The 25,352-nt window shown below is 34.1% G+C and overlaps 1 protein-coding gene across 13 annotated transcripts in view; it reads left to right on the top strand.

Moving 5' to 3' along the window:
• The window catches only part of SGCZ (sarcoglycan zeta), a 444,851-nt gene that overhangs the window by 347,232 nt on the left and 72,267 nt on the right, over positions 1 to 25,352 (top strand). For all 13 annotated transcript variants that reach the window (XR_011808957.1, XR_011808956.1, XR_011808955.1 and 10 more), the window contains one exon: positions 15,353 to 15,440. Coding sequence is in view for 10 of the 13 variants with exons in the window: in XM_072037142.1 (XP_071893243.1) it covers positions 15,353 to 15,440 (88 nt within the window). In the remaining 3 variants the exon portion in view is untranslated. The remainder of the gene's footprint in view (positions 1 to 15,352; positions 15,441 to 25,352) is intronic.

The raw sequence follows: 25,352 nt of genomic DNA, 5'->3' as shown, positions 1-25,352 counted from the left end.
AAGCCTTGGTTTGTCTTGAGAAAGAATGCTTGAAAGTGATTTATTGGCCAAAGTAATTTTCTACTAAATTGTAGCAATTAGAATAAATAAGAATTGTCAGTATGCCATACAGTTTTGTTTTAACCTTTTGAAATCCATGTACAAGTAAGCATACAGAACAGCTGAAGCAATGACACTTGTCTGAAATTAGTTTCATTATTATCTCCCTATCAATGATGAAATAATTTTAATAATTCAGAAGTGTTTATGTGAGCCCTGACACTTAGTAAACAAATGTGAGCAATTTTCAGTACTACAGGAGTGAGGCAGAGTTCCTTATACATGACCATTACATTTTATACGTGTACTAAATTAGTCAGTAGCTGGACAAATGGAGAAAGAGCTGTCCTCAGGAGGTCCAAAGGGGCCCTATACACCTGTGCCTATGGGAATTGCGGGAGCCTGAAATGCTGCCAGAATAGGTGGACGCTTTTGTGTGTCCTTGGAATGGTTCTTAAAGGCAGCACAGAATTAGCCCGAAAGACCACTGGAGAAGTTACCAGAAATTCTGGAATTTGTTCTGATTTCCATTAAATCCATGTATCTCTGTCTGCAGCCTTATTCACTCTGTCTTCTTTCTCAAATGCAAGAGGCTTCTGATTTCAATATGATTCAAATATCATTCAAAAATTCAATATGATTCAAATATGATTTCAATATGATTCAAATTAAATATGATTCATGAAATCAATATGATTCAAAATTCAATATGATTCATTCTGATTTTAATATGATTCAAATATGTGTTCTCTGATATCATTGCCTAAAAGTTCTAAATGAGTTAAAATATGGTCATTCATTAAATCATCAAAGTGTCAGTAATGCTTTGAGGTAATATTTGGTTACTGTTTTAACTCTTTTGTTGTTTTAAAGTGGGCATGAATTCCTTTATCCCTAACATTAACAAAACAATCAGTGTTTTTTCTTTCAGAAATGATAAAATATATTCTAATTCTAATTATAATCTATGTCACAGAACTGAATGAAACATTTTAAGCTATAAACAGTTAATCTCTTGGTGACTGCACTTCTCATGCAAGTAGTCTGAGCTCACTAAATTAACTTAAACTTTAGTAATCCATTGTCACTTTTATAGTTAAACTGATTACATACATTTTCTGAATGGGAACCGTAAAATTCATTATGTGATTTGGGACTTTATTTCTAAATTCTTTGAAGTTTCCATACTATTTATCATCATGCTACAACACTTGAATAAAATTTACATCTAATTAATTCAGTCCTGAAGAGTTATGTGTTTGGAAAAGCTTCCAGAAACAAGGAATCACTGGTAGTATGGTAGAATTGAATAAATCTACATAAATCTCTATTCATAAAAGAATGCCAGTAATGTATTTAATACAATACATTAAGAAAATACAATACATTAATGTATTGAATACAATACATTAAGAAAAATATATGCGACAATAAAATAAAAAATAGAAGGATAATATGGCATTTCTGGCATCTTCTTAAAAGTTAAAATAAAGCTGAAATAGTTGATGAAAGACAATTGTGTAAAAGAAGGTAAACTACCTACACGGTTTAGATTTCAATCCTCTTCCCTGTGGAAATCTGTTTTAAAATCATTTCAGATAAAACCTCTTGCATTAATAAAATCTGTGTTAGGTCCTGGCTACAGAGGAAGTGAATTCTTTTGAGTGTAGCACCTCAGCAATTGAAGAAAATGTTGAAAGTAATATCTGAAACGTCTGAAAACCTTCAATTTTCTGTGTTTGAAAACAAATAAACAAAAAAAAAAAAAACAGCAAACACCCACGTGATAAGTTTTTTGGTGTTTTGGATAGCATTTGGGATTGGGTGCTCTGTGTTCTCTCTCCTGCAGCAAACTTCATCTAGAAGATGAGTTTGTTTTTTGTTCTTTACTTTACAATAACATTTCCTAAGTGCTGGTACTGAACTGACAGTAGAGGACATTGATTTAAATGATGAATGAACTAGAGAGGGTCACCCTAGACAATGCATCATTTTCCACAAAGAAGCAGCAGACTTCCATGACTACAAAGGCCCTCACCTTGACAGTGAAGTTTCTTGGCAAGTTCTCTGCCCACCTCATGGGAACCAATAGTTTAGTCACCAGGATGAGTAATTAAGGGGGTAAAAAGAGACAAAGTATTTGACATATTCAGCCTGTTTTAGGACTCTTCAGCAAAAGGTGTTTGATTGTGTAAATCATATTAAACCAGGAAAAAAAATCTTGGGAGTCTGAAACAAATTTGGGAACCTACCCTGGAAATGTGCAGTGTAACCTTGTAACTTAGCTTTTCAAAAGAAAATGCTGATAGAGAAATGCATGTGGGACTTAGAGTGTTTCCCAGGTTCTGAGTTTTGGATTTTACCCATTCTTGATTTTACACTGGCATGAAAGTCAGATATACTGCATCTGTCCCTCATTGGTCTTCCTTCAGTGAGCAGATTCAATGCCTGGGCTAGGGAAGATTTGGCTGCCTCTAATGGTTCCTTACAAAAAGATACAGGGCTATGATGCCTTCTTCCATGTAAATCACCTGCCATATTGTGTATATGTAACATCAGAAAGGTTTGTACTCCCTAAAAGGATGCTGAAAGATGGCAAGATTGAAATCTATTACCTTGTCTCTGACTGCTTGTTCAGGAATTAGCTGGAGCATTGGCCAAAAGCAGGATGGTATCAAAATATCTGAAGATATTTTGATATAAAATATCAAAATATCAATATATTTTGATATAAAATATCAAAATATCTGAAGAGAGTTGTACAGGATAACTGTATAACTTCTGTATGTTTTGATTTGTGTGAACTTTCTATTTTGGAAACCTTTGTTGACAGGATGTTGTTCTAAAAATACAAGCTTCCTGTTTTTTTTTAAATTATCATTTAATTATTCATTATCATTTATAGATACAACATACAAAAATAAAAAAGTAATATTATTGAAACTCTCCTCCCTAATTCTATATTAAAATGAAAACGGTATGAAAGTCTGTTTCATGTGACGCAGTGGGCAGAACATGAGTTTTGAAAATTTCCATTTTCCTCTGTGTGAACTGTGGTTAGTGTTGTTGTGTTTCCACTGCCAGCAGTCATTCTGCATGACTTATGATACAGGGGGATGATAATGTAGGTTGTGGTTAGGTCTACCTTGCCTTTTGCATACTTAAAAAAAAATAAAATAAAATAAAATAAAATAATTGAACTTTTCTCACAATAAGCTACACGAATGCTGACTCAGGATAGAAGTGTTCCAAGCTAGAATTCTTCCTTTCCCCTAAGGACATTTAGTACTTCAGAAGTACTGACCTAGAAAGAGCACAAAGGTAAAATGTAGTTTTATGACATACCCCTTAAAGAGAAACTGATGGATGGCTGACATTCAAAGACTTTGGCTGAGGTAGGACTATTTGCTGATGACTGTACAGGAAACAAATTAGACGAAATTAGAGCTCAGGAAAATGAGAAATACAACTGTTTCATCATAGTCTTTGTAATTGTATTGGATGAAAAAAGATCCACTAGCTAATATTAGCCAGATGAAACAAAAATAATTCTGTTGTTTCCCACATCTGATGCATTGTTCCACGTATTTTATTTTTGATTACAAAGAGATGAAAGCATTGCATTTTTATACTTGTTAGCACAGTTATGGAAGTTAATGAATAAGAGATCTGAAGATAATTTTTTTTTTTCAGGAGTATCAAGACCATATTGCAGTATATTTTTTAGATTGATTGCCAGGCTATTAGAATAATCAAAGTACTTCTAAAGATACATGCAGGGATATTATATATGTTTTCATTCAAAGGTTTTCTGGTGCAAGCTGATATATCATCACTATATAAAAGGATATTTTTCACCGCTCTCTGAAACCTAACCACCCTGGATAAAAGATGAATAAATTTAAAATATAATGCAAATATATAGCATATTCAGAGGATGAAGATTGAGCAATTCAGATTTTCTGACTAGAGGGTTACAGGTTAGCTGAAATACAGCTAAAACTATTTTTTTTTTTTATTGACATTTAAGCATTTTTAATAAGCATTAAGCATTATTAATAAATAAGCATTTATTTTTATATTGACATTTAAGCAGAGAACAGAGAACATTTTTCTTCTTTTTGTTTGTTTATTTGTCATTTTGCTATGGCATTGGCATAGCGCAACAGCAAGTATGAGTAAAAGAAAAACTTGAAATACTAGGTACGTGTCAGTTTGTTAGGATTCTCTTTAAAAGAGTTAAAGTTTGCCAGCAGTAGCAAACCAGTTGTTCCAAAGAATTTTGTTGTTAGTTTTTATTTATTTTATTAAAAAAAAAAAAATTCAAGTTTAGAGTATAAATCAGTTACAAAACTTGAGTTTACATAGTTCTCCACTTTATTGCCTGGCAATCTCACATATTCAGGGTGCTAACAATCTGCATAATTCCCCTTGGCAAAATGGATAAACTTAAAAACAAAACAAAGGTGCTCTTCAGGGGAGGAATTATCACAAAGCCAGTTACCAATTAAGAGGCACTTAAAATACGTTACAGCAGGACTACTGAGTTTGACTGACATGGCAGTTTTCCTTATAAAGATTTCACTGCAGTTTAGAGAGTTCAAAAGTGTTTGCAGTTCACTAGGGAAAAATCATTTTTTGCACATAATTGTATTTTGTGGGGGTTGTAAGGTCTTAACTATAAATGTCACCCTGATTTAAAACATGAGAATTATCGTGACTTAATTTGATGTTGTATATTGTTATCTGAAAGGAAAATGGAATTCTTTAAATCAATTCTTGTTGGCATCTGCTACTTTGAATACTTACTACCTGAAGTTGGTTTAAATCCATAATGACTGTGACAAATTCATTTTTGAATGAAAGATCGGATTCTCAACAAACAAAAGCACTAATCTACTTTCTCCTTCTTTGCCATAAATCATTTGGAGAGAAACTGTGTAGATGCTAGAAGACTGGCACTGTGGTTTCATGTTATATCTTTTGACAGAGAAATATTTCTATAGTCTCAAACAGATTAAAGTCTTTGTTCATTGCTACCAAAATAAAATAAAAATAGAAAAGATCTGGCTAATCAGTTTAAACTATTTTTGGTCACTATTTTTTGGCTTGTTTTTCTTTGGTAAGCCAGATCATTTAAGTGATGGGATAAAGGTTGGAGTATTTTGCTGCTTTCTTTTTTCTTTGCTGAGAAGCAAAAGATAATGTCAAGCTGTATCTTGAGTGAAGGTAAACACCTTTCATTGCTCTTGGACTTGGAGAAACTGAAAATGCAGTCTTACATTGCTGAAACCAGAGCTGGGAAATATTCAATATAAGGCTTTTATTTTCATTCTGAGGCCATGTCTTTCTGTTTTTGTTTCCTTTTACTTTTGCAGCTGCATAAATAATAGACTCTGAAATATTTTCATTTTTTAAATGTTTTTAGTTATATTTAAGTTTCTGAAGAGTACTTTGATCTTTATTTATTTATTTATTTTATATCATCCTCCTTTAAGTATATTTTGTCTTTAAAATTCTCGAGACTTGACATTCTTGTCAATAATTTTGTCAAAGGAGTTGCTAAGCCTTTTCTGCACACCAAATATCCTATTTGATATAGGATATGATTAGCCTGTTACTAAGAGAAAGCAGAAGGAAAAGTTTTGCTGAGAAGGACTGATGTGATCAGCTCTTAGAATATAAATCAGTTAAGAGATTTTTTTGTTCTTTGTTTCAGTGTTAAACAACTTAAAAAAAAAAGAATATACTGACAAACTAGTATATTCTTTCACTGCATTTTAGGATCAGATGCATTGATTTAAGTACAATGCTAAGGGTAGGAATTTTATTAATTTTATATTTATTTAATCTGAATTAGTACGGTAATATATTTGCATTGTTCTATATCAGCTAAGTTCTTAGAACAAATTTTGTAGATTTTATTTTAATTATAGCCTTGAGTTTAAAGGATAAAACGTGTAAAATCTTTGGTTTTCAGTGAACAAGAAGGTTCAGAATCCTGGTGGTGCTGACAAGATTCAAGAAAGAAAAAAAAAAGTTGCTCTTTCTGAAAAATTACATTGTTATCTGTTTTAATTTATTATAATGTTGCATATACAGGTTTTTGAATAAGTTTGGACACCTTTACATCACTTTCGTATATTCATACACTCAGAAAGTTCTAAACTAAAGATTTCATAGGAGTCATTCTGTGGAACCACAAACCAAATCTAATTTTTGTTAATAACCTTTGCTCAAAAATCAGATCTCAAAACACACAATGGAACTTCTTTTTTCACTGCCATGTAGGATAAATATTGGGGGGGGGGGGGGGGGGTGGAGAGATCTTGTTACATTTTTTAGAGTCTTAAGTTTTGCTTAAAATAACTAAGGTGCACCAGAAATATTTTACATATATTTTTACAGAGATTTTAGTAAGGTTATAAAATAATAAGATTATAATTGAAACTTAAGTATAATGGCTTGTACCGACAATTGCTCTAGTATTCAGATACAGAGTTGCCTAGAGCCTAGAGCTGTTTGGCCATCTTTAGTAGAGCTTGACTATTTGCCAGAAACACAAAACAATAAAACCACCATAGTGCTAGGACTAATAACAAAAGGCTGAAAAGAATCTTACTTTTTTATATGCCTGCATGTACATTGTTTTTCTTATGCAGAAGTACTAAAACACCATGCATTAAGTTTAGCAATGTTGATAAGGAAATACAATCATTTTTAATTTCCCATATTGTTTTACATTTTTGAATTTAATAGAAATTCACTCTTTAGAACTTTATTGATTAATTCTGCAGGTTGAACAAATGATCCAGGTGTGTGACATTTCTCATGCTGTTTTAATCTAACTGTCAGTGTGGAAAGCTGCAAAATCACAGAACAGTATTTGTTGTAGAAATTTGTAGTAGAAAATATCTAGTATGGAAAAGTTAGCTACTTACAGAAACAGAAATAAATTCACAATAGTTTGTGTAGAAAGACAAATAGTTAATTATATCTTTGGAAAAGATCTGTAGTATTAAAAGGTGGCAATTATCTATGACTGCAAACTTCACACTGGTTCTGTTTCCACTGAAAAATAATATGCTTCCCTGAAGGGACATCTGCTGTCTCTTTCACTGAACCATAATCCTCTACACAGAATTTTCTGTCCTCTGTTTTGACCTTGAAAACAGGACCGGTGACTGCTTTTAGTCAGTGATTGGCAAGTCTCAAAGCAGATTTTCTAACAGAAAAGCAATTTATTGAACCACCAAGTCATGTCCTACAATAAAGGTGGGGATGAATATCTTCTTTCCACAGATGACAAGTTTTAGAGGAGACATGCAACAAATTCTGAGCTCAGATACAGGCCAAGTTTGTGTCATACTAATGGCAAAGCTTCTTATTAAATGTTTTGCAAGGTTAAAGAGTGTACAACAGCAAAACCTGAGTTAATACTTTTCAAGGTCACTTTCTAAATGCTGGTGTGTCAGAATCAAAGGCTGATGCCTGCCTGATGTGTAGGGAATATTTTCTTAAGCTTGAAATACTCTTTTGCTACCCATCTTGTTCAAGTTTATGCAGCTTTTGTATTGAAAAAAAAAAAGAAAAAGAAAAAAAAAGAGAAACTGATCCTTTCTTATGAAAGGATAGGGAACTGGTCCTGAAGAAAGACTGGGCCAGCTGTGTGGACAGGTGTAGGTTTTGGTTCCATAATTAAAGCAGAAGAGTTACAAGTCAGCTTCTCCTGCTTAAAGCCAAAGACTACATAGAAAGTTATGTGGCTATTATAGCTAGATACCCCAAAGGGACTGTTCTCAGTAACACCACAGATGCTACCCTCATGAAAGAAATGCTGCAAAGACATTTTTGGACCGAATCCCCATGCTTTACAGTTGATAAAATACATGCTGAGCCCGTTGCCATAAATGTTGATGTTTTCAGCCCTGGCTATGGCAATAAAAATGTTTTCTGAAAACATAGAGAAATACGTTTTTCATAATATATCTTACTAGAGATAATCAGTGGATTATCTGTAATTCCTGTCATTGCCACTCTTATTTGGATTTCTTTCTGATGCCTTGAGCAAAACCTCATGATAAGCATCCATAGAATTGATAGTGCTTGCATCAAGCAAGTGTAATAATGAAGCCTGAAAGCATCTAACAATTGCTGTGATAAGCAATAGGTGCATGCAGGCTCAATGAAATAGCAATGTTCCTTTTTTTGTTGTTCTTGTTGGTGTTTTTTTGTTTTTGTTTTGTTTTGGTAGTGTGTATCAGAGTTCATTTGAGATGTGTGTGCTTCTGGTTATTTAATCAAGGATAGTAGAGAGAGATAGCATTGCAGAAAGCATTGTCAAGTTAATTAAGATCTAACAGTCACATTCCTCTTGAAGGAAGGCTTATCAGGAACTCTCAGCATTGTAGAGAATAATATAGCGAAGTGAAAAAAAAAACAAAATACAGATAAACAGCTCTGACTTGGTGTTGAAGCTGACACTAATGCTAGTAGTATCATTTAGTCATATTAGATAATTTAATCATAGGTTACAGTAACATTAACTTTCTATAAAACACTGTTTAATATTCATTTAAAAAATTCTAAACATTTTTAAATTAATGGATAGTCTTGCCTTTTGTGTCATATTTTCATTTAACATGTTATTTTTAATATTCAATCTTTAATATTTTTAATAATAGCTTTGCTGCTTTGTCTTAGCTATACTATTCATTTCAGATCTCTGCTCCTTATGTAATTCTGAAATTCCAATTACTGTTATCTATGTATTTCTGAAATTATATTTTATACATTAAATTGCCCTTGGAATTTTGTATCCTTCTTAAGCTTTAGACTTTGAAAAGCTGTATCATATAAATCACAGTGGAATAAAAACTTGTGATGGAAATATTACTTCCATATAGTCCTTTGCTGGATATCTGAAAGGTATCACAAAAATGGAACCCAGAACCTACTCATATGTTGGAGAGTTCACATTTTTCAGAACTTATATGTCAGATTTCCCAGAGGTTTAGTTGAGCATAATGAACTAGGTTAAATTTGGTTATTTTTCATTTTAGATTGGGGATAGCATTTGATTTTGTGCGACTATATATCATATAAATTGACATATTTCCTGTTATGCATCAAATGAGGAGGGGTTGACACTTACTTTCTTCAGTCATAGACATCTCAAGAACTGGAATTCTGCTAAAAGAATTACTTATGTCCAGGTTATCAGACCCTGACTACAATATGATTTATTTTCTATCAGCTAATGAGTCTAAAATAAATGCAGTTTGAATTCTTATAGAGCCATGGTGGGATATAACACAAAAGTCTGAATACGCCTTGATTTATATATTTTTTTCCTGTAATATTTTCAACCTTTTCCTGGACTTAATTGCTAGTATCCTTCAAGTTCTAACACTTCAAGGTAAAAAGACGTGAGAAACACACTCTTGTTGCACTGGAACAGAATACCATGGTTTTCACCTGTATACAAACAGGAACTGAAAGACTGCTTTCCAATGTTACAATAACATAATGGACTGTTAGATTTCTGTTGGATTTAACCTTAATGTCAAAAATTCATTCAGTAACTGATATACCTACACAGCAAAAATACGATGGTTTGCAAGGAGTGATGTACAGTTACTCTACCCTTACTGTTTTGGCTTTAGATTTTAAGATTTGCATTGGTTTCCTACGTTTGCCAAAATTAAGGTTTTCTGGGTGTTTTGCAGCTCAGTAATATACAACTTCACTTGGTGTGTCACAAGCTTAATGACTGTGGAGTGAGCTTTTGGCACTTTACAAATGTACTTGGAGAAAGCTTGTCTTGCTTCGTTTTTGGGATATTTGTACTTAAATTCCATTCAAAATTTTGTTTTATGATTCAGTCAATTCGAGAAAAGTTGCATCTTTTATCTGCTATTTGAATATCTGCTTCTGCTTTACCACTAAGTTTTTCTATGCATGACTGAGTTCTGCCATAATAAAAATTTCATGGTGCATTATATGAGGAAGTAAAACAGGGAGGTTATTTCTGTCTGGAGGTTATAGCAATGATTGCTGTGCATCTTTACCAGTGCATGCAGCTCTCCAGAGTGCTGCATATGATTCTTATTCTATTACTATACCTATCAGACTTGCATCATCATGAAGCTGGATGATATCTGTGACCAAGAACAGGTCAGAAACCCAATGAGCACTTTTGATTTTTGGTAGGAATGTGTGGTAAAATTGATAGGGAAGCAGACTAGCAAAAGCATTGCCATAGTGTTGCAGTTTTCCAGACTTTGTTAGAATTTTAAGGAATTCAAAATATCAGAAGAAAAACTTGAGACTGAAATCAAACTGAGCAGAAACCTTTGGTTATTCCATTTCAGAAAAGTAACAAGAAGGGGAGAAACTGGAGAAGATGATCTAGAACAGGTTTTCTCTGGAACAGGTTGACCAGAGAAACTGTGGATGCCCCATCCCTTAAAGTGTTCAAGGTCAAATTGGATGGCATTGGGCACCCTGACCTAGTGGGCGGCATCCCTTCCAGTGGAGTTGATTATGAAATATTATGAAATATTTTTTGATATAAAATCTACAATCTACTACTCATTTTACTGGTGCGTTTAAAAAAAAAAAAAAAAAGCTGACTATTTATTTTCTCTTATTTAATTGATGGCTATTATATATCATTCAGACTTGCCATAGGAGAATGAAGTAAATAATTGAGTATTTTCCCAACACCCTCCTCCCCCCCCCCCCAAAAAAAAATCTGCACAATCAGAGTTAAAAACAAAACAAAACAAAACTGATATTCAATAAAATTTAGCCATACCTGGAGTGTTCCCTTAGAGCACAAATCCAAAGGTTTATTATGATTTTGCAATCACTTTCTCAGTTCTGAGCGTAATTAGGGATTAAATTGTGACTCCCAGATCAGAAAAGACAAAAAGGCATGAATGAAGACCATAAAATTAAATTTAGAATTTTATTTTGGGAATGCAAGAATATAGAAAATCCATAAAATATCTAAAGTATCTAATTGAATTGGGTCAAACCTATATAAATTCTGCTCATCTTGGAATTGTCCAGGAATTACTTGGACAATATCTTATTTACTTTCACCTGTTTGAGGTACCAATCTTTTTGGTACCTTACTCTCCTGACACTTTGGAAAAATAGTTAAGAATATTCTTGAGGTTTTTTTTGGAAATGTTGAATATCAGTATATAAGAATGTTGGGAGTATTCTTGGAAATAATTGATTTTAAGTATTCAAGATTCAGAAATTGTTGCCATTTGTAGGTTTGGTCTTTTCAAAACCTACCTATTGAAGTTCCTTCATGTTTGTTTAATGCTAATGATTAAGTTAATGTTAGCAAGTTTGGCTCTGGGTTTCCTAGCCTTATCTGTCTGTTTTCTTACTCCCTGGAGTTTTTTATTCTCTGATTTCTTCTTGACTGACACCATGTCTTTCATATTCTCCTTCTAAACTCTTGCAGTAACTTCTAAATCAAACAGAATAGTTTCAGTTGGAAGGCACCTCTGAAGACTCGAGACTACTTGCTCCATGGCAGCCGTCTTTTTTTTTATCCCTGATCTGCCTGAGCTGCAGTCCTCCATGTAGCTCATCCTGGATGTCTCCTCTAAGCATGTGGAGTAAAAGAACATGATAAGGAGTAGTAGGCATGGTTTCACCAAAGGGAAATCATCTTTAACCAGTCTGTTAACCTGGGTTATAACAGGCTGGGTAAATGAGGGGAAGAGCAGTGGATGTTGTCTACCTTGATTTCAACCAAGGCTTATGACACTGTATCCCGTAACATCCTCATAAAGCTCAAGAAGTATGGGTTAGATGAGCGGAGAGTGAGGTAGATGAGAGCTGGCTGAACTCAGAGGGTTGTGATCAATAGCACAGTCTAATTGGAGGCTTTAGCTAGTGGTGTTCCCTAGAAGTCGGTACTGGGTCAAGTCTTGTTCATCAGTGACCTGGATGAACATTTAGAGTGTACCCTCAGCAAGTTTGCTGATGATAGAAAACTGGTAGGACTGACTGTTACACCAGAAGGCTGTGCTGCCATTCCGAGAGACCTGTACAGGTTAGAGATGGGCAGAGAGGAACCTCATGAAGTTCACAAAGAGTTCTGCACCTATGGTTGAATAACCCCATGCCCTGGCCATTGGTATGCATGAGGAATACTTACAAAATCATCTTGCGGACAGTATGACTTGTTCCACTTGAAGATTTTCATTGGCTTTGCAACATACATAAGACACCATGTAGTTGGGCAACAGAGACCTGTTTTTAGTTTTCTTATTCTTTTGCATTCTTATTAACTTAGTATCAGGAAATAATATTAGGTGAAGAACTTCTTCAAGGATGTTCCTTTAAGTTGCTCACAACTTTTACAGTGCATGCGTACAGGTATATTTATAAATATGTAGCATAAGTCTGTTCCAAATATTCATAACACTGAGCTCAATAAATTAATGGAACTCGTTTTGTTGCATGTAAGATAATATGTTCTCTAGGATCACCTCTATAAGCAAAGATATTATATACAGCTGTATAATGGTCAGCAATGGAAGCAATAGGTATTTGCCCTATTGTTATGTGTTGTGGTGTGTTTTTTTTTTGTTGATGTTGTTCTTGGGTGTTATATAGAGCTTTTTTCATTAAGTAAATACATGAAATCATCATACCAATATGTTTTTTATACTTCATAAGCCTAGGAAATTATATGAAGAAAGTAACTAAGCATATTCCTAGGCTTGTCTATCTTCAGAATAAATCTTTACCCACAGTATTTGAGAAGTTTAATTATTCCTTTTTTTCTTTTCTTTTTTTCCCCTGTGTGTTTATATATTCATCAAAACATTGTTTTAAATTTCCAATTTATAGGAAAAAAAAAGTGTGATGACAAACTTCTAACTTCATACTAATATCTGAATGTAAAGTATTTTGTGGATTATCAAGTCCATTACACTGCAAGCTAAAGTTCACATCAAAAGAATGCCAGATCTAGTGACCCAGAGCCACAATTATCCAACATTTTTATGCCATAGATATCTGTTAAATTGCATTCACATAGCTGACACTCATGTCACTTTATAGTCATCTTGCAGATCTGTAATTCCACTGATTTTAGCTATGTCTTCACCAAGTTGCTAACTCCTCTGAGTAGACTACCTCTGAATACATTGAACATTTTTATCTCTAGGTTTTCATGTGAAAACAGATGTGCAGGTAAATGCTTTAGATAAAATGCTGGACTGCTTCAATTGATAGAGTTTTGATAATAGTTTTATTTGGTCCAGAATTTAAGCTTGCAGATACATATTTTTCATCCAGGAACTAAGAAATATAAATTCTTGACTTCTTCATTCCGATTTTTTTAATAAGACAAGGAAAGGGGAAGAAAGAATGCTTGATTCACCTGATTTTCATTATCCTGTACTTGAGAATTTGATACCTGAGGTCTTTAAAATTAGAACCTGAGCACAAGAAACCTGAGAGGCAGCCTAAGAATCATGTTAAGTATTTTCCAAAGGAGAAAGGAAAGAAGATTTTAAGTCACAGAGAGTATGGTTTGGAAGTGTATTTTACCAAACCCTTAGCTGAGAAAGCAAAAATAGGTTTGGGAGTACCTCACTCAAGGTGAGATTATTCTGAGAAGCATCTTCTTCAAGTACTGAAGAGTGAAAAGTGAAAAGGGCTCCTTAAAAATATATTTTGGGCATGCAGCTTTCTGTCAGGACAGCTGACTTTCCCAGAGCAGCAGTTGTTTGGACTAATGATCTTCAAAGGAACATACAGAAAGTGGAAATCAAATCAAGTGTTGAGAAAAAGGTCCTAAGCAGCTGCTTTTGTTGCCAAAAGCTCCCTCGATTGCATCACATGCTTAGCTCAAACCAGTCACACTGAACACAGTATCTCACTGATAATTATAGCTCTTTATCTAGAAAGATGGACAAGTCAAGTAGGGATGTTCATTGCCAGATTCCATGATGCAGAGCTAATTAGGACATGAGAGCGGTCACAGGGTCCAGTGAGAGATGAAGTACACCTGTACTCTTAGAAATTAGCTCAGAAAAATCTCAGACTTTCCAGGGAACTGAGTACTATTTAAGGGTAATCATCATTGCGAAAACATCTGGGAAGAGTGTTCCTTGCAGAGCAAATCCCTAGATTCAAAAGAAAGGATTACATGAGTAGAAGTTTTTAAGTGCAAACCTAATGCACCACCCAGTTAAAAATAAATCTTTTTATATGGCTCCTTAACTCCTTTCTCCCTCTTCTTAAAAACCTTTCATGAACAGGAAGAACTGCTTTGTCAAGTACACACTCACTAAAGAAGTCCATCTAACCTAATATGTTCAATCCAGGGATGACCAAAATAGATAGCCAAAGAAGATAAGAACAGAAGGATTATATAACAATCCTCAAAAATATTTTCCTAACTTCTAGTCATTTCTAGCTAAGGCTTAAACCGTAACAGTTTCTGTTAGATGTCTTACTGCTATTGGATAAACTTTTCTTACATTGGTTTCTTGATAGCCTTTCCTGCAGGTTTTCTGGTATGTGGAGAAGTTGCAGCCCCCCCTCCCCTGCCCCATTCTGGAATATAACTGAGCTGAAACAAAAGTACTGCAAACCAGGATTGAAGAATTATTTTTAGTATAGCACTATGTCCAAGTAAACAGGTGTAAGTGAAAACTAGAAAAAAATAAGATGTCTCCAAAAAAATCTTAGAAAGCACAGTCACCTTCAAAAAAAAAAAAAAAAAAAAAAAAAAGAAAACAAAGGGTGTGTTATTATGACCTCCTTATCTAGCGCTCTCCTTTGCTTTTTAAGAATATTGGTACCTTTGTTACCTTTACAGAGATTCACGGCGTATTCAGAAAAGCTTTAGCAAAAGCAATCCAAATAATACAGGTTGTACAGATTAATAGAATTATGTAGAGTAGCATTGATTAGGTTGCTAGAAAAGTATCCATAATCAATATGTAGAAAAGAATAATGACACAGGTTTGTGTTAGGTTTTTTTGAATTTTTAACTTTGTAATATCCTCAGGAAATAAAGACTAGTTCATATAAATTAAATTCAGCTCTGATTTCTAAAGTAACGATTCTATGCACTAAATATTTAGGCTTAAAAATAGTGTTTTTGTTATTCTTTTATACAAAAATTTAATTTAAAACATACTTTACAAAATTATAAAAAAGCTATTACATTTGATATAACTCCCCTCTCATCATGCATGTTTAGCTCTAACATAATTCTACCTCATTTTTTTCTCTCATTTATTGTCTTATACATGTTTCCCAGGATAGCCCACTGGTCTTACAGTCTGACAGAAATGTAACAGTGAATGCAAGAAATCACATGGGACAGTTAACTGGACAACTGACAGTAGGTGAGTGTTCTTTATTGACTGTTATGTGTATCAGTTTAGATTTATGAATAGTTTAATTAATATAGAAAATAAAACACTGAAAAGTCCGAAAAATTCTCTTCACTGTACTCCAAAAAAAGCCAAGACACACAGGATCCAAGACAGGGTCATAAGAGCATAATTCAGCAGTAGCTGAAGGCAGAGAAAACAGGAATGGCCCCAAGTAGTTAAAACATAGCTTAATGAAAAAAAAAAAATTACTTTTGAGACAGCTGTAACAAAACAAAAAAATAATCTGCAAAACCTGTTTCAACAATAATTTCAGGGGAAAATAACCATCATTTTCTTACAAGTTTTGTCAGTCTTCCATTATTTCAGTGGGAATTGGTCTTTCCCCGTTACTCTTGTAATGTATTTAGATCAGCATATATTAAAAATCAGTTGGAGCTAACAGAATGTTAAAAACAAACAAACTCAAATACTTCTGTAGTCACCACAAACTTTAAATAGAAATTGATTGTACTGCCTGTCATTCATTAAAAGGTGTATGATATTTCACAAAATATTACCAAATCAACATTCCAAATGAAGTAGAGAAAAAAAAAAAAAAAACTATTTCTTCACCTGTAGACTCTTTGTCTTGATTCTTCTTGTGTATTTGTTCCCATTGTTTATTACTTCTAACACATCGTAAGCATTTTTTATCACAAATCGTATTTACTGTGTTAGTGAATATGTATTACCGATGAAGTAATATTTTGTTTATATTTTGGCTACTATAATAGTAATGAAGATGTTTGTTGCTTTTCAAGAACACTGCCTGAAAAAAATGGTACAAAATAACGTTCTAGATTTGATAGAAAACAATGCATTTTGACTGGGAATGGGGTGAAATATAAACACATGTGAACAAATTTCAGAAGACAATCCCTTAGACTCCACATCTTTTCTTTTCACGTTACTTCTGGGTTAAACTCTGTTTATCCACTCTTTTTCCTAATGTGCTAAGGATATACTGACAAAATAGTTTTAAATTAAACTAGTTGTATTGACACTGAGATTTCATACTGGCTGGAGACTGTGGCTTCAAGTTGTAAAAAAAATCTTTGGCAACTGCACAAAGAGTGACACACCATCTGCACTGATTTTCCTGAATGAGCACATCAAATGAGTGTGCAAAGGTAACCAGAATTGCTAGCAGATACAGATGAGGAAGATTAAGCAAACACCTGTTCCAGCCATATTGCTCTTGCCTGTGTGTTTATGGAACACAGTTCAGTTTCATCTAGTAGCTGTAATATTAAAACCTTCCAATTCAGCTGCTAATTGTTAAAAAGGTGAGTTGTCTATGGTATACATTCACATTGGCTGATATATAAAAGATACTCTTATGGCTGGTACCATTCTTGCTAAGTAAATCTAACATTGAAAACATGAGTGTATCCAGACTGGCCTACTTATGATGTTGTACTAGAGGCTAATATTAAAAAAACACGAAGGCCTGAAGGAAATGTGTTCATATGTTACAGTCATTAGAATGAATACCTGTAAGCTTCTTAGTGAGTTTGTAGCTGGTGCAGTGTCTCCAGAGCAGGAGTTTGATAAATTGTAATATTGTATTTATGTTCTTTTTTTCATAATGCCTATATGGCCTTATATATATATATATATATATATATATATATATATATATATATATATATATATATATATATAATAAAATTACATATATATATATAAATACTGATTTCTTTTATGTCAGTTCTTCATGGAATATTGAATGCATATTCAAATATATCTTATGTTGATACTTATAATTTAATATTTCTTAGTCTAGGCACTCTGAGTACAATCAGTGAAAGCCTGAACATTCTATTATTGGAAATCAAAGAAATTTATGGGCAGATAAAATTCAAAATGTTTTGTTCTTACATTCCCTTCCAAAAATATTTGTTGTGTAAGAAGACTAGAGATAGACAAAACTTTGATTTTTTTTTTTTGTCTAGGTAAAAGCATATGCTGAGAGAAGGCAAGGGAACTTGTCTATAACAGGTTTGCTGACATCAGAAAATATGTTAAAATGTTCTGGGAAGTCCCTGCCTTCTTCAGAACTGCTCTTTGTACTGATGCTGCATGTTGAATCAGCTCTTTGTGTGAAAGGGGTGAAAATAAACAGAGGAAGCAGCAGAGAGAAATATTTCAGCGCTATCAAACAAACCAACAACAACAACAACAAAAAGATGATCTAGTAAGCAACTTTGAAATGCTGCTGTGTTAATTTCTTTTAAAAAGTTGGAGTAATAAAAATTACAAGACAGCGTGCAAATTTATATGCATGGTAGGATCATTCTGAAAGGACACCTATGCATTCAGGTGGATAACAATGCACCTCCTATACATGTGATGTCATTGAAATTTTATATGTATTTCAACTGATATAAGTGATGTTACAAAGCAGTAAGTAGCCTATTCTCTTGTGTTTGAAGTTAAAATTGCTGGTCATATCAACTTTTAGGAAAATGAAAAATGTCTGTTGTATTTGGAATTGGGCGATGGAAGTTAAGTGAATGTAAAGCCTGGGCTGGGAGCAGTGAAGACGGAGAGGGAGTCACCACTATAGCAATGCTTTCAGTTGGGTTCTACACAGACTGAGTTAGAAATGCAGTTTTATCCTCAGGTCTTGTTGTGACATATGGTCAGGAAACTGCCAAGTTTGTATGTGGATCTCCAGGCATCAATTTTTAGACATGCCATTGAATACCAACAGACCAGATGTAGTACAGACAGAAAGGATATCTCCAGAATAAAGATTTAAAGATGATCATTCATTGATCTGTGTATCTAAGATAAGGAGAAATAATCAGACCTCCCAACCTTTCTTTAGGAAAACCCTCTGCATTATGCGTTCTACTAGGTTACCTTGACACAACCTTTTCACTCTGTTCAATCAATGTTTGCATAGTTTAAAGCAATATGAAAAAACATCTACTTATTTTCTGCCTGTCTTAGAAATGCAAAATAGTCATTCACATCAAACCAGAAACCTGTTATCTCCATAATGTCTGCACAAATCTTCTTCCTGTCTTTCAGTGAAGGACATAAGGTTGACAAGTGCTAAAGTGGATCAAAATTAAATATGGCTGAAAGGGGACATTTGAAGCTTACATGTGTACTCATTCTAGCTTCATCTTCAGATTTGATTATTATTCTGTCAACTTTTTTCTTTTTTTTGGTAAACTTTTCTTTTTCTGTAATAATTTCTTCTGACATGCATTTCTACTGTACTATGCTTTACTGTTTTCTATTCATAAAGATCCCTGGGGATATCTGAAACCTTTTTAGAGTATGATGAACAGATAAAGGCGCTCATCATTTTTGCTAAGCTGTGGTCTCTTTAAGACAGAATCATAATTCTCATGAGCTTCAGAGATGTGCAAGTCAGTTTTAGAAAGCTCCTGATCCAGCAGCTCTACTTATTGAAATTTCTACATCCACACAACTTGTGAAAAATATTTGATTACCAATGAATGTTATATCACACTTTTTAAGTTATTTTTTCAAAATAACAGGTGGATGTATAATTTTCAATAACCAACTGTGGTAATGATCATTAACAGTACTAAAAGATAAATCTTTTCAAAAAAATTGTCAAAGTTGATGACACTTTCCATCCATTTATCACAGAATTTGTGTTGTGTATTCAAGATTTCTTTTTCTTTAAAATGTCCTTGCTTGCTTGCTTTGTTCCACCAAGAGTACGTGGCATATTGGGGAGAAATAATTGGGCATTGAAAACAACAGGTGTGCAACCTCTTGGGTGTGGAAATCGTCCCTTTCATCATCTTTATCTAAAGGCCAAATCACCTGTGCCTTTATCTTACCTATTTCTTACCAGGTAGCACATCCCACTACCCCTTCAATTTCAAAGTATTTGAAATAACTCGATATCTGAGTATTGCCTGTGATGTTCACTTTGCAAACACCTCAATCCATTTGATGGTAGTTGTCTCTTGTCGTCAAAGATCTGAAACAAGAGAAAACATCTCAAGTATCTTGTTTTCAGAATAGCCTGTGGCAGAGGTTGTCTGACTATAATAATGCATGTGCACAATTGGTTCTAAATCTTAGGTGTATATTGTCAGACCTTTACTTAAGTTTATTATGAACTTTAACTAAGTGTCTATTAAGGCAGTTGAAGTAATAATGTGCTTAAGCAACAGTGGAAGGGGAATACTGCTTCTTTATTTTTTAATCTTGCTTGCATAGTTGGGAGCCTCAAATACAAGGTCTCCTCAACTAAGCATTGCAACAACAAAGTAGACTCAGAATGGTTCTACACATACAACCTTTTTCACAGCACAAAATTGAAATAAAAGGTCTCAACTGCTCTCTTTCTTATCTATGTTGTTGTTTTTATATCGGTGATGGTAGAGTGCTGAGGAGAAAAGGAGTGATGTTTTTCAAACTCTCATTAGCTGCATCTACATCTTAACTGGGCAAATAAGGATCAGAATTTGTGAAAAACATGTAAAATCAAGTCTTTTTCCTTTCCCTTAAAGGGAGGTTTGCCTACCTGTAGTCCTAAAACAAAAGTGAATTTTCAGAAATCTAAAATACCTTAAACTTTCCACTAGTAACATTTTCACATTAAAATAAATTTTCTGGTAACAACTGTGGTGCAGTAGGATTATGTATTAAGATGTATTACAGAAAAAAAAATTGGCAAAATGAGTTACCCATTTCTCAGGATTCTCTTAATTTATATTCCTTAACTAATATAGCATGGAAAAATATTTTGGTCTTTAAAGCTATTTTAAAAGGCAGAAATCGGGTTTGTAGCCAACCTTTTGCAGTGATGTACAAACAAGAATATTTGATACTGAACTTCAGACTGAATATGTAATAGTTTAAATTCTTCATTTTGGACATTGTATCATTACTCTTTGTAGTTGAAAAGGTTTTTAACTTTTAATTTTATTTTCTCTTCCTTTTCTAGTCCAAAAATAACCTGAACACAAAATCCGTAATTCATGCACTAAATTATGTGCATTGCTTATAATAGTTCAGTTATTTTTGCACTGTAAATTGAATTTTCTGTTGGAAGTTACTGTCTAGTGTTTTCCCTTGTTTTACCTGTAGATTCAGAGAATATTTAGATAATTTACATAGTATAATATTATTAACTTTAAATATATAAGTTCTAAAGTATAGTGTTTCTTAACAAAGAGCTATATGAATGCTATAGAATGTATAGTATTTATATTCCTATACTTCCTAAGTATAGGAATTTTCAGGAGGAGAAAATATAGCTCATCTACTATTGTAAGATCTTTTCAGATAAAGTAAATGTGATATAATTCGTGTTTCTTTTTTTAATACAAGTTAGCTACCTTATACTTACTGCAGAGTTAAAAGACCTCTTTCAGCTGAGGGAATTACCGCAGAAGGCAGGAAAAGCATTGCCTGAGAGGCCATATGGCCTTAAGTCTCCTCCTGGCACAGCATGTGAGAAGAGCCAGGAGCTAGTCAAAAACTGAGCCATGATGCTCATAACAGTGGAAATGTCCAGCTGGAATCCAACTCTATCCCTTCTCATAATTTACAGGGCAATGTGACGTTGTCTCTGTTTCTGTCTATCTAATCCCTGGAAAAGTCTTATTACAAGCCATCTGGGCTATAACAAGTTTTGCAATAGTAGCTCACATAAAATATGTTCAGATATACTCTTAATGACTTTGGCTAAGCTATTATAAAAATATACTCGCATTGATTAATTATCTTGAAGTGTGGTATTAAGAAAATAAGAAGCTCTGAAAACTGGTAAAAACTTCAGCCTCTTTGCCAGCACTTTGATTGGTTTGCCAAAGTAGCATTTTAAAAATTAACATGTTATTTATTTGAAATTCATCCATATTCTGCATTTATCTGTTTAAGTCATCCTGCAATAATATGAAGCCTCTTGACTTGTTTGTTTTGATTTGGCTTCAAAAGGCAGTAATAGTTAATGGGAAAAAAAAAAAAAAAAAAAAGCAAACAACTCTTTTTTCAAGTTTTTATTTCTGTTTCAGTTTTAAGTTACATCATTCTCTGCATTAATCTACTCATGTAAATTTGACATTCAGCAGTGGTGAACTTAGGCTTTTGTGACTAGACCTTGCATTAAAAAGCATTATTTTTCCAGAGTTAATACATTACATAATTAAGTCAGAAAAATACTAAATACACAATAGAATCAGCTATTTGTAGTCTACTTCATGCCTGAGCAACAAGATCTCTTTGAAAATGAGGTATTTTACATGTTATTTTATGATTCTTTTAGTCATTTAAGTAAGTTTTCAATTTCTAAGTAATATCTTCTATGTCATTGGGTTTCTTTTGCTATATGACATGTGCGGACAAAACACTATCTTGCTGTATAATATTTGAAAACCCTATGGCTTGAAATTTATCTTACATCTCCTTTATGAATCGCCTGTTGAAAACCATGCTATCAAAAAAACAGTAAGCTATTTCTCTGTCACTCATTGGGACCAAATAGTAATCCTTTTCTGGTAGGTATGGCCATTATTTAACTTAAAAGATCCTTCCTAAAATACAAGACCATACAGTGTCAGTTGATACGTCAATTCAAAGTTTCCCTATGAATTCAAATGCAAGCAGTAGTAAGACAATAATTAAATTCTGTGCAATTTCTGCTTGGCTATTTCAGGGTTGAAAGCCTATGTTCATTATTGGTTCGAAACAGCTATAGCAAAGAAGGTCTACTCTATCAATGTAAGATCTCTCACTTTGACTTTTTTTTTCCTTTTTTTGTTTTACTAGCAGATTCTACAAAATCGTCTTCAAGTCTAAAAAGTAACTATGTTATAAATGACTGAGTCCCAAATAGGGTTACAATCAAAGTTTACAGTTTATTAAAGGAATAGAGGTAAGCAAACAGTGCTGGGTGCACCGGGAGTCTCTGCTCCACCAAGACGCACACCAGTTACATCAGGCAGCTGGTTTTTATGCTCCTAGGCTAATACATATTCATCACCACTTTTGGAAAAGGCAGGGTTCTTATAATTAGTTTCCGGCACCTGAACCATCCCACGGATGCATACGTATCAGTCTCCGGTGGTCCCTCTGGGGGTCACTCGTACTGAAGGCTTGTAGTCTTCCTCCCAGGCTTCGTCCTTCTGTCGTTCTTCAGCTTCCTCCCCCTCCCCCCCCTCTTTATTTAGTAGTCTCTGGGCCAGATGTCAGAAAGTTGTGTCTCATACAATAGTCAGCAGTTATCTCAAAAAACTCCCCCCTATTCTCTTATCTCCCAGACCTGAGTCTCAAGGTTTACCCTTCAAACCGTCTATCGACATGAACTGCTAGACCATTCGTTTGCTTTCCCTCTGATCTCAGCAAGTCTATTTCTTCCTAGGATACAAGGTACCTCTTGTGTTAGTTTGTATCTGAAGCTGTATTGATCAAATGTGTAGAACATCTTTTACTATCTGTAACTGACAAACAAAAAAAAAAAAAAAAAAAAAAAAAGAAAGAAAAACACGCATTGTACTTTTACATTAGTCTGATACTTCTCTATATAATATTTGTACCATAGACAAAATAAATGCAGGTTATTTCCTCTGTCTTTTTCTAAGCTTATTCATCATCTGTGTTTGGAAGTTTGAGGTCAAATAGCTGTTTTGCAATGTATTTTTCTTTCAGTAATCTAAATTTGATATGAAAAGGTCAAGCACATGGAGGAAAAGATGCTTTCCCAAAGTTGAGATAAGTTCCTAAAGTTTGGGCTTCAGAAAGCCTTCAGTTGTATGCAGCTCCTGGGCTGGTTGCATTTCTTTTTTTCTTCTGCAGCTGTTTCAGTTTCTCATATCTCTTTACTATAAATCTTGATGGAAAACTTAAGGTCCCAGCAGCTGATGATCAATGCTGGGTACGCAGAGGGCTGTCTGCACGCAGCTTTCCTGCAGGCTCACCTCTACAAAACTAGCAGTCATGGGCCTCTTTCTTTCCTCATCAGAAGGCAACAGTTGATCTTCTGCACCTACTGTCACTTTAGAGATGGTAGGAAAAGGATGAAAGGGAACAGTTAGTCAGTGATTTTCTGACAGTGGTGCTAGAGGGGAAGCAAGAGCATGAAGGTTGTCCAGTGCTCTAGGTGTGAGCCCTTAATATTTCATCCCAGACTTAACTCTAAGGCTTGCTTTGACTCTGGGGCATCTGTAGTGAGACTGGAGATAAGCTGACGTGGATTTCAATTATCAACAGTTACTTCAGCGATGCTGCATCAGTCCTCTTTATAGGCTTTTATTTGTTGTCGTTCACTCTCCCCAGATTGAAGGGGGAGAGAATCAGAAAGGTAAAAGTTCCTTTCTCATGGATTGAGATAAGGACAGTTCAGCAGGGAAAGCAAAAACTGCACGCAAGCAAAGCAAGACAAAGAATCCATTCACTGCTTCCCATCAGCAGGCAGGGGTTCATCCACTTCCAGGACAGCAGGGCTCATCACACGTAATGGTTTCTTGGGAAGACAAACGCCATCACTCCAAACATCCTCCCCTTCCTCTTTACCCAAGCCGTTGTTGCTGAGCATGATGCCGTATGGCATGGAATATCTTTGGAAAGTCTGTCCTGGCTGTGTCCTCTCCCAGCTTCACTGGCAGGGCAGCACAAGAAGCTCAAAAGTCCTTGGCTCCATGTAAGCACTGCTCTGCAACAACTAAAATATTGGTGCATTATCATCACGTTTTTCATCAAAAATCCAAAACACAGCATCATGTGAGCCTCTGTGAAGAAAATTATCTTTATTCCAGACAAAACCATGACATTTTTTACCTGATTATATTTTAAATCCAAGTCTGAATACTTCCACTGTTTCCAGATATTTGGCACTGATAGTTAGGAAAAATTATATTTTGTCTTAGTTCTCAAATATCTAATCCTCAATATTAAAAAGAAAAAAAAAAAAAAGAAAAAAAAAGAAAAAGAAAAAATAGAATTTTTATGTATGATACCAGAGGATAGGCAACTCTAAGCAGGGGTTTGGTTTAATTGTAGAGGTAGAGTCTTTGAGGGAAAAGGTCATTAATGGTTTGCATGGTGGTACAGAAGTGCTACCGTTTAAATATTAATCCATTGCCATCTGTCTTACTGTTTTTATCTATGCACTGTTGGCCAATATAGACAGCATATCTACAGCCCAAATGTTCAAAGCAGGAAAAAGTGATTTCCTTTTGTAGGAGAGAAATCCCAAAAGTCAAAGAAATAGACATTATTTGGAGATATCTAAGCAGGTTTTGAAGAATACAACATACGTCTTCAAATATAAGGACTAATTCTTTGTCCTTAGTTTTATTAACTGCAGAAGCTTCATTTAACTGCAAAAGCATGTGCTGTGCATGTGTCATGACATTCACAAGACTGCTGCTGTGTGCTAAGCATTATTAAATTACCTACAGCATCTGGCCCTTTAACAAGTCCCTGACAAGACATTAAGATTTTATTTTTACCTTTTTTTTTTTTTTTCCCCTCAACCCCCAATGTTCAGACAGGTCATTAATATTGGCAAGATTCTATTACTCTACTATGAGTGACTTAGGTGAAGGACAAAAGACAGACAAATAAAAGTTAAGCTGTTTTAAACTTAACCGGAAAAATGATTTTTAAAAAAGAGAATAGTGAGATCTTGATGCTCTGCTTTACTTCAGTGCAAAGAAAACAAAGAAGAAAGTAAATAGCATACTGGTCTTGTGAAAGATGTTGAGGTAATAGCAAAGAGTTTTATCAAAAATGTGGGTGAGAATTAATTTCCTTCAAGACTTGGATTCTTTATTCAGCTATCTTTAAAAAGTCTGATTTTTAGCAGTTGTCTTACTGAGTCAGCTATGGGAAAATAGGCTAAATTTCTATATTTGAAAGAGATTTATGCAAGTAAATAGT

This window comes from Anas platyrhynchos, chromosome 4 (genome assembly GCF_047663525.1).
Source record: "Anas platyrhynchos isolate ZD024472 breed Pekin duck chromosome 4, IASCAAS_PekinDuck_T2T, whole genome shotgun sequence".
Taxonomy (NCBI): Eukaryota; Metazoa; Chordata; class Aves; order Anseriformes; family Anatidae; genus Anas; species Anas platyrhynchos.
The sequence above is the reverse complement of the archived record's forward strand: the minus strand, read 5'-3'. Positions and strand labels throughout refer to the sequence as shown.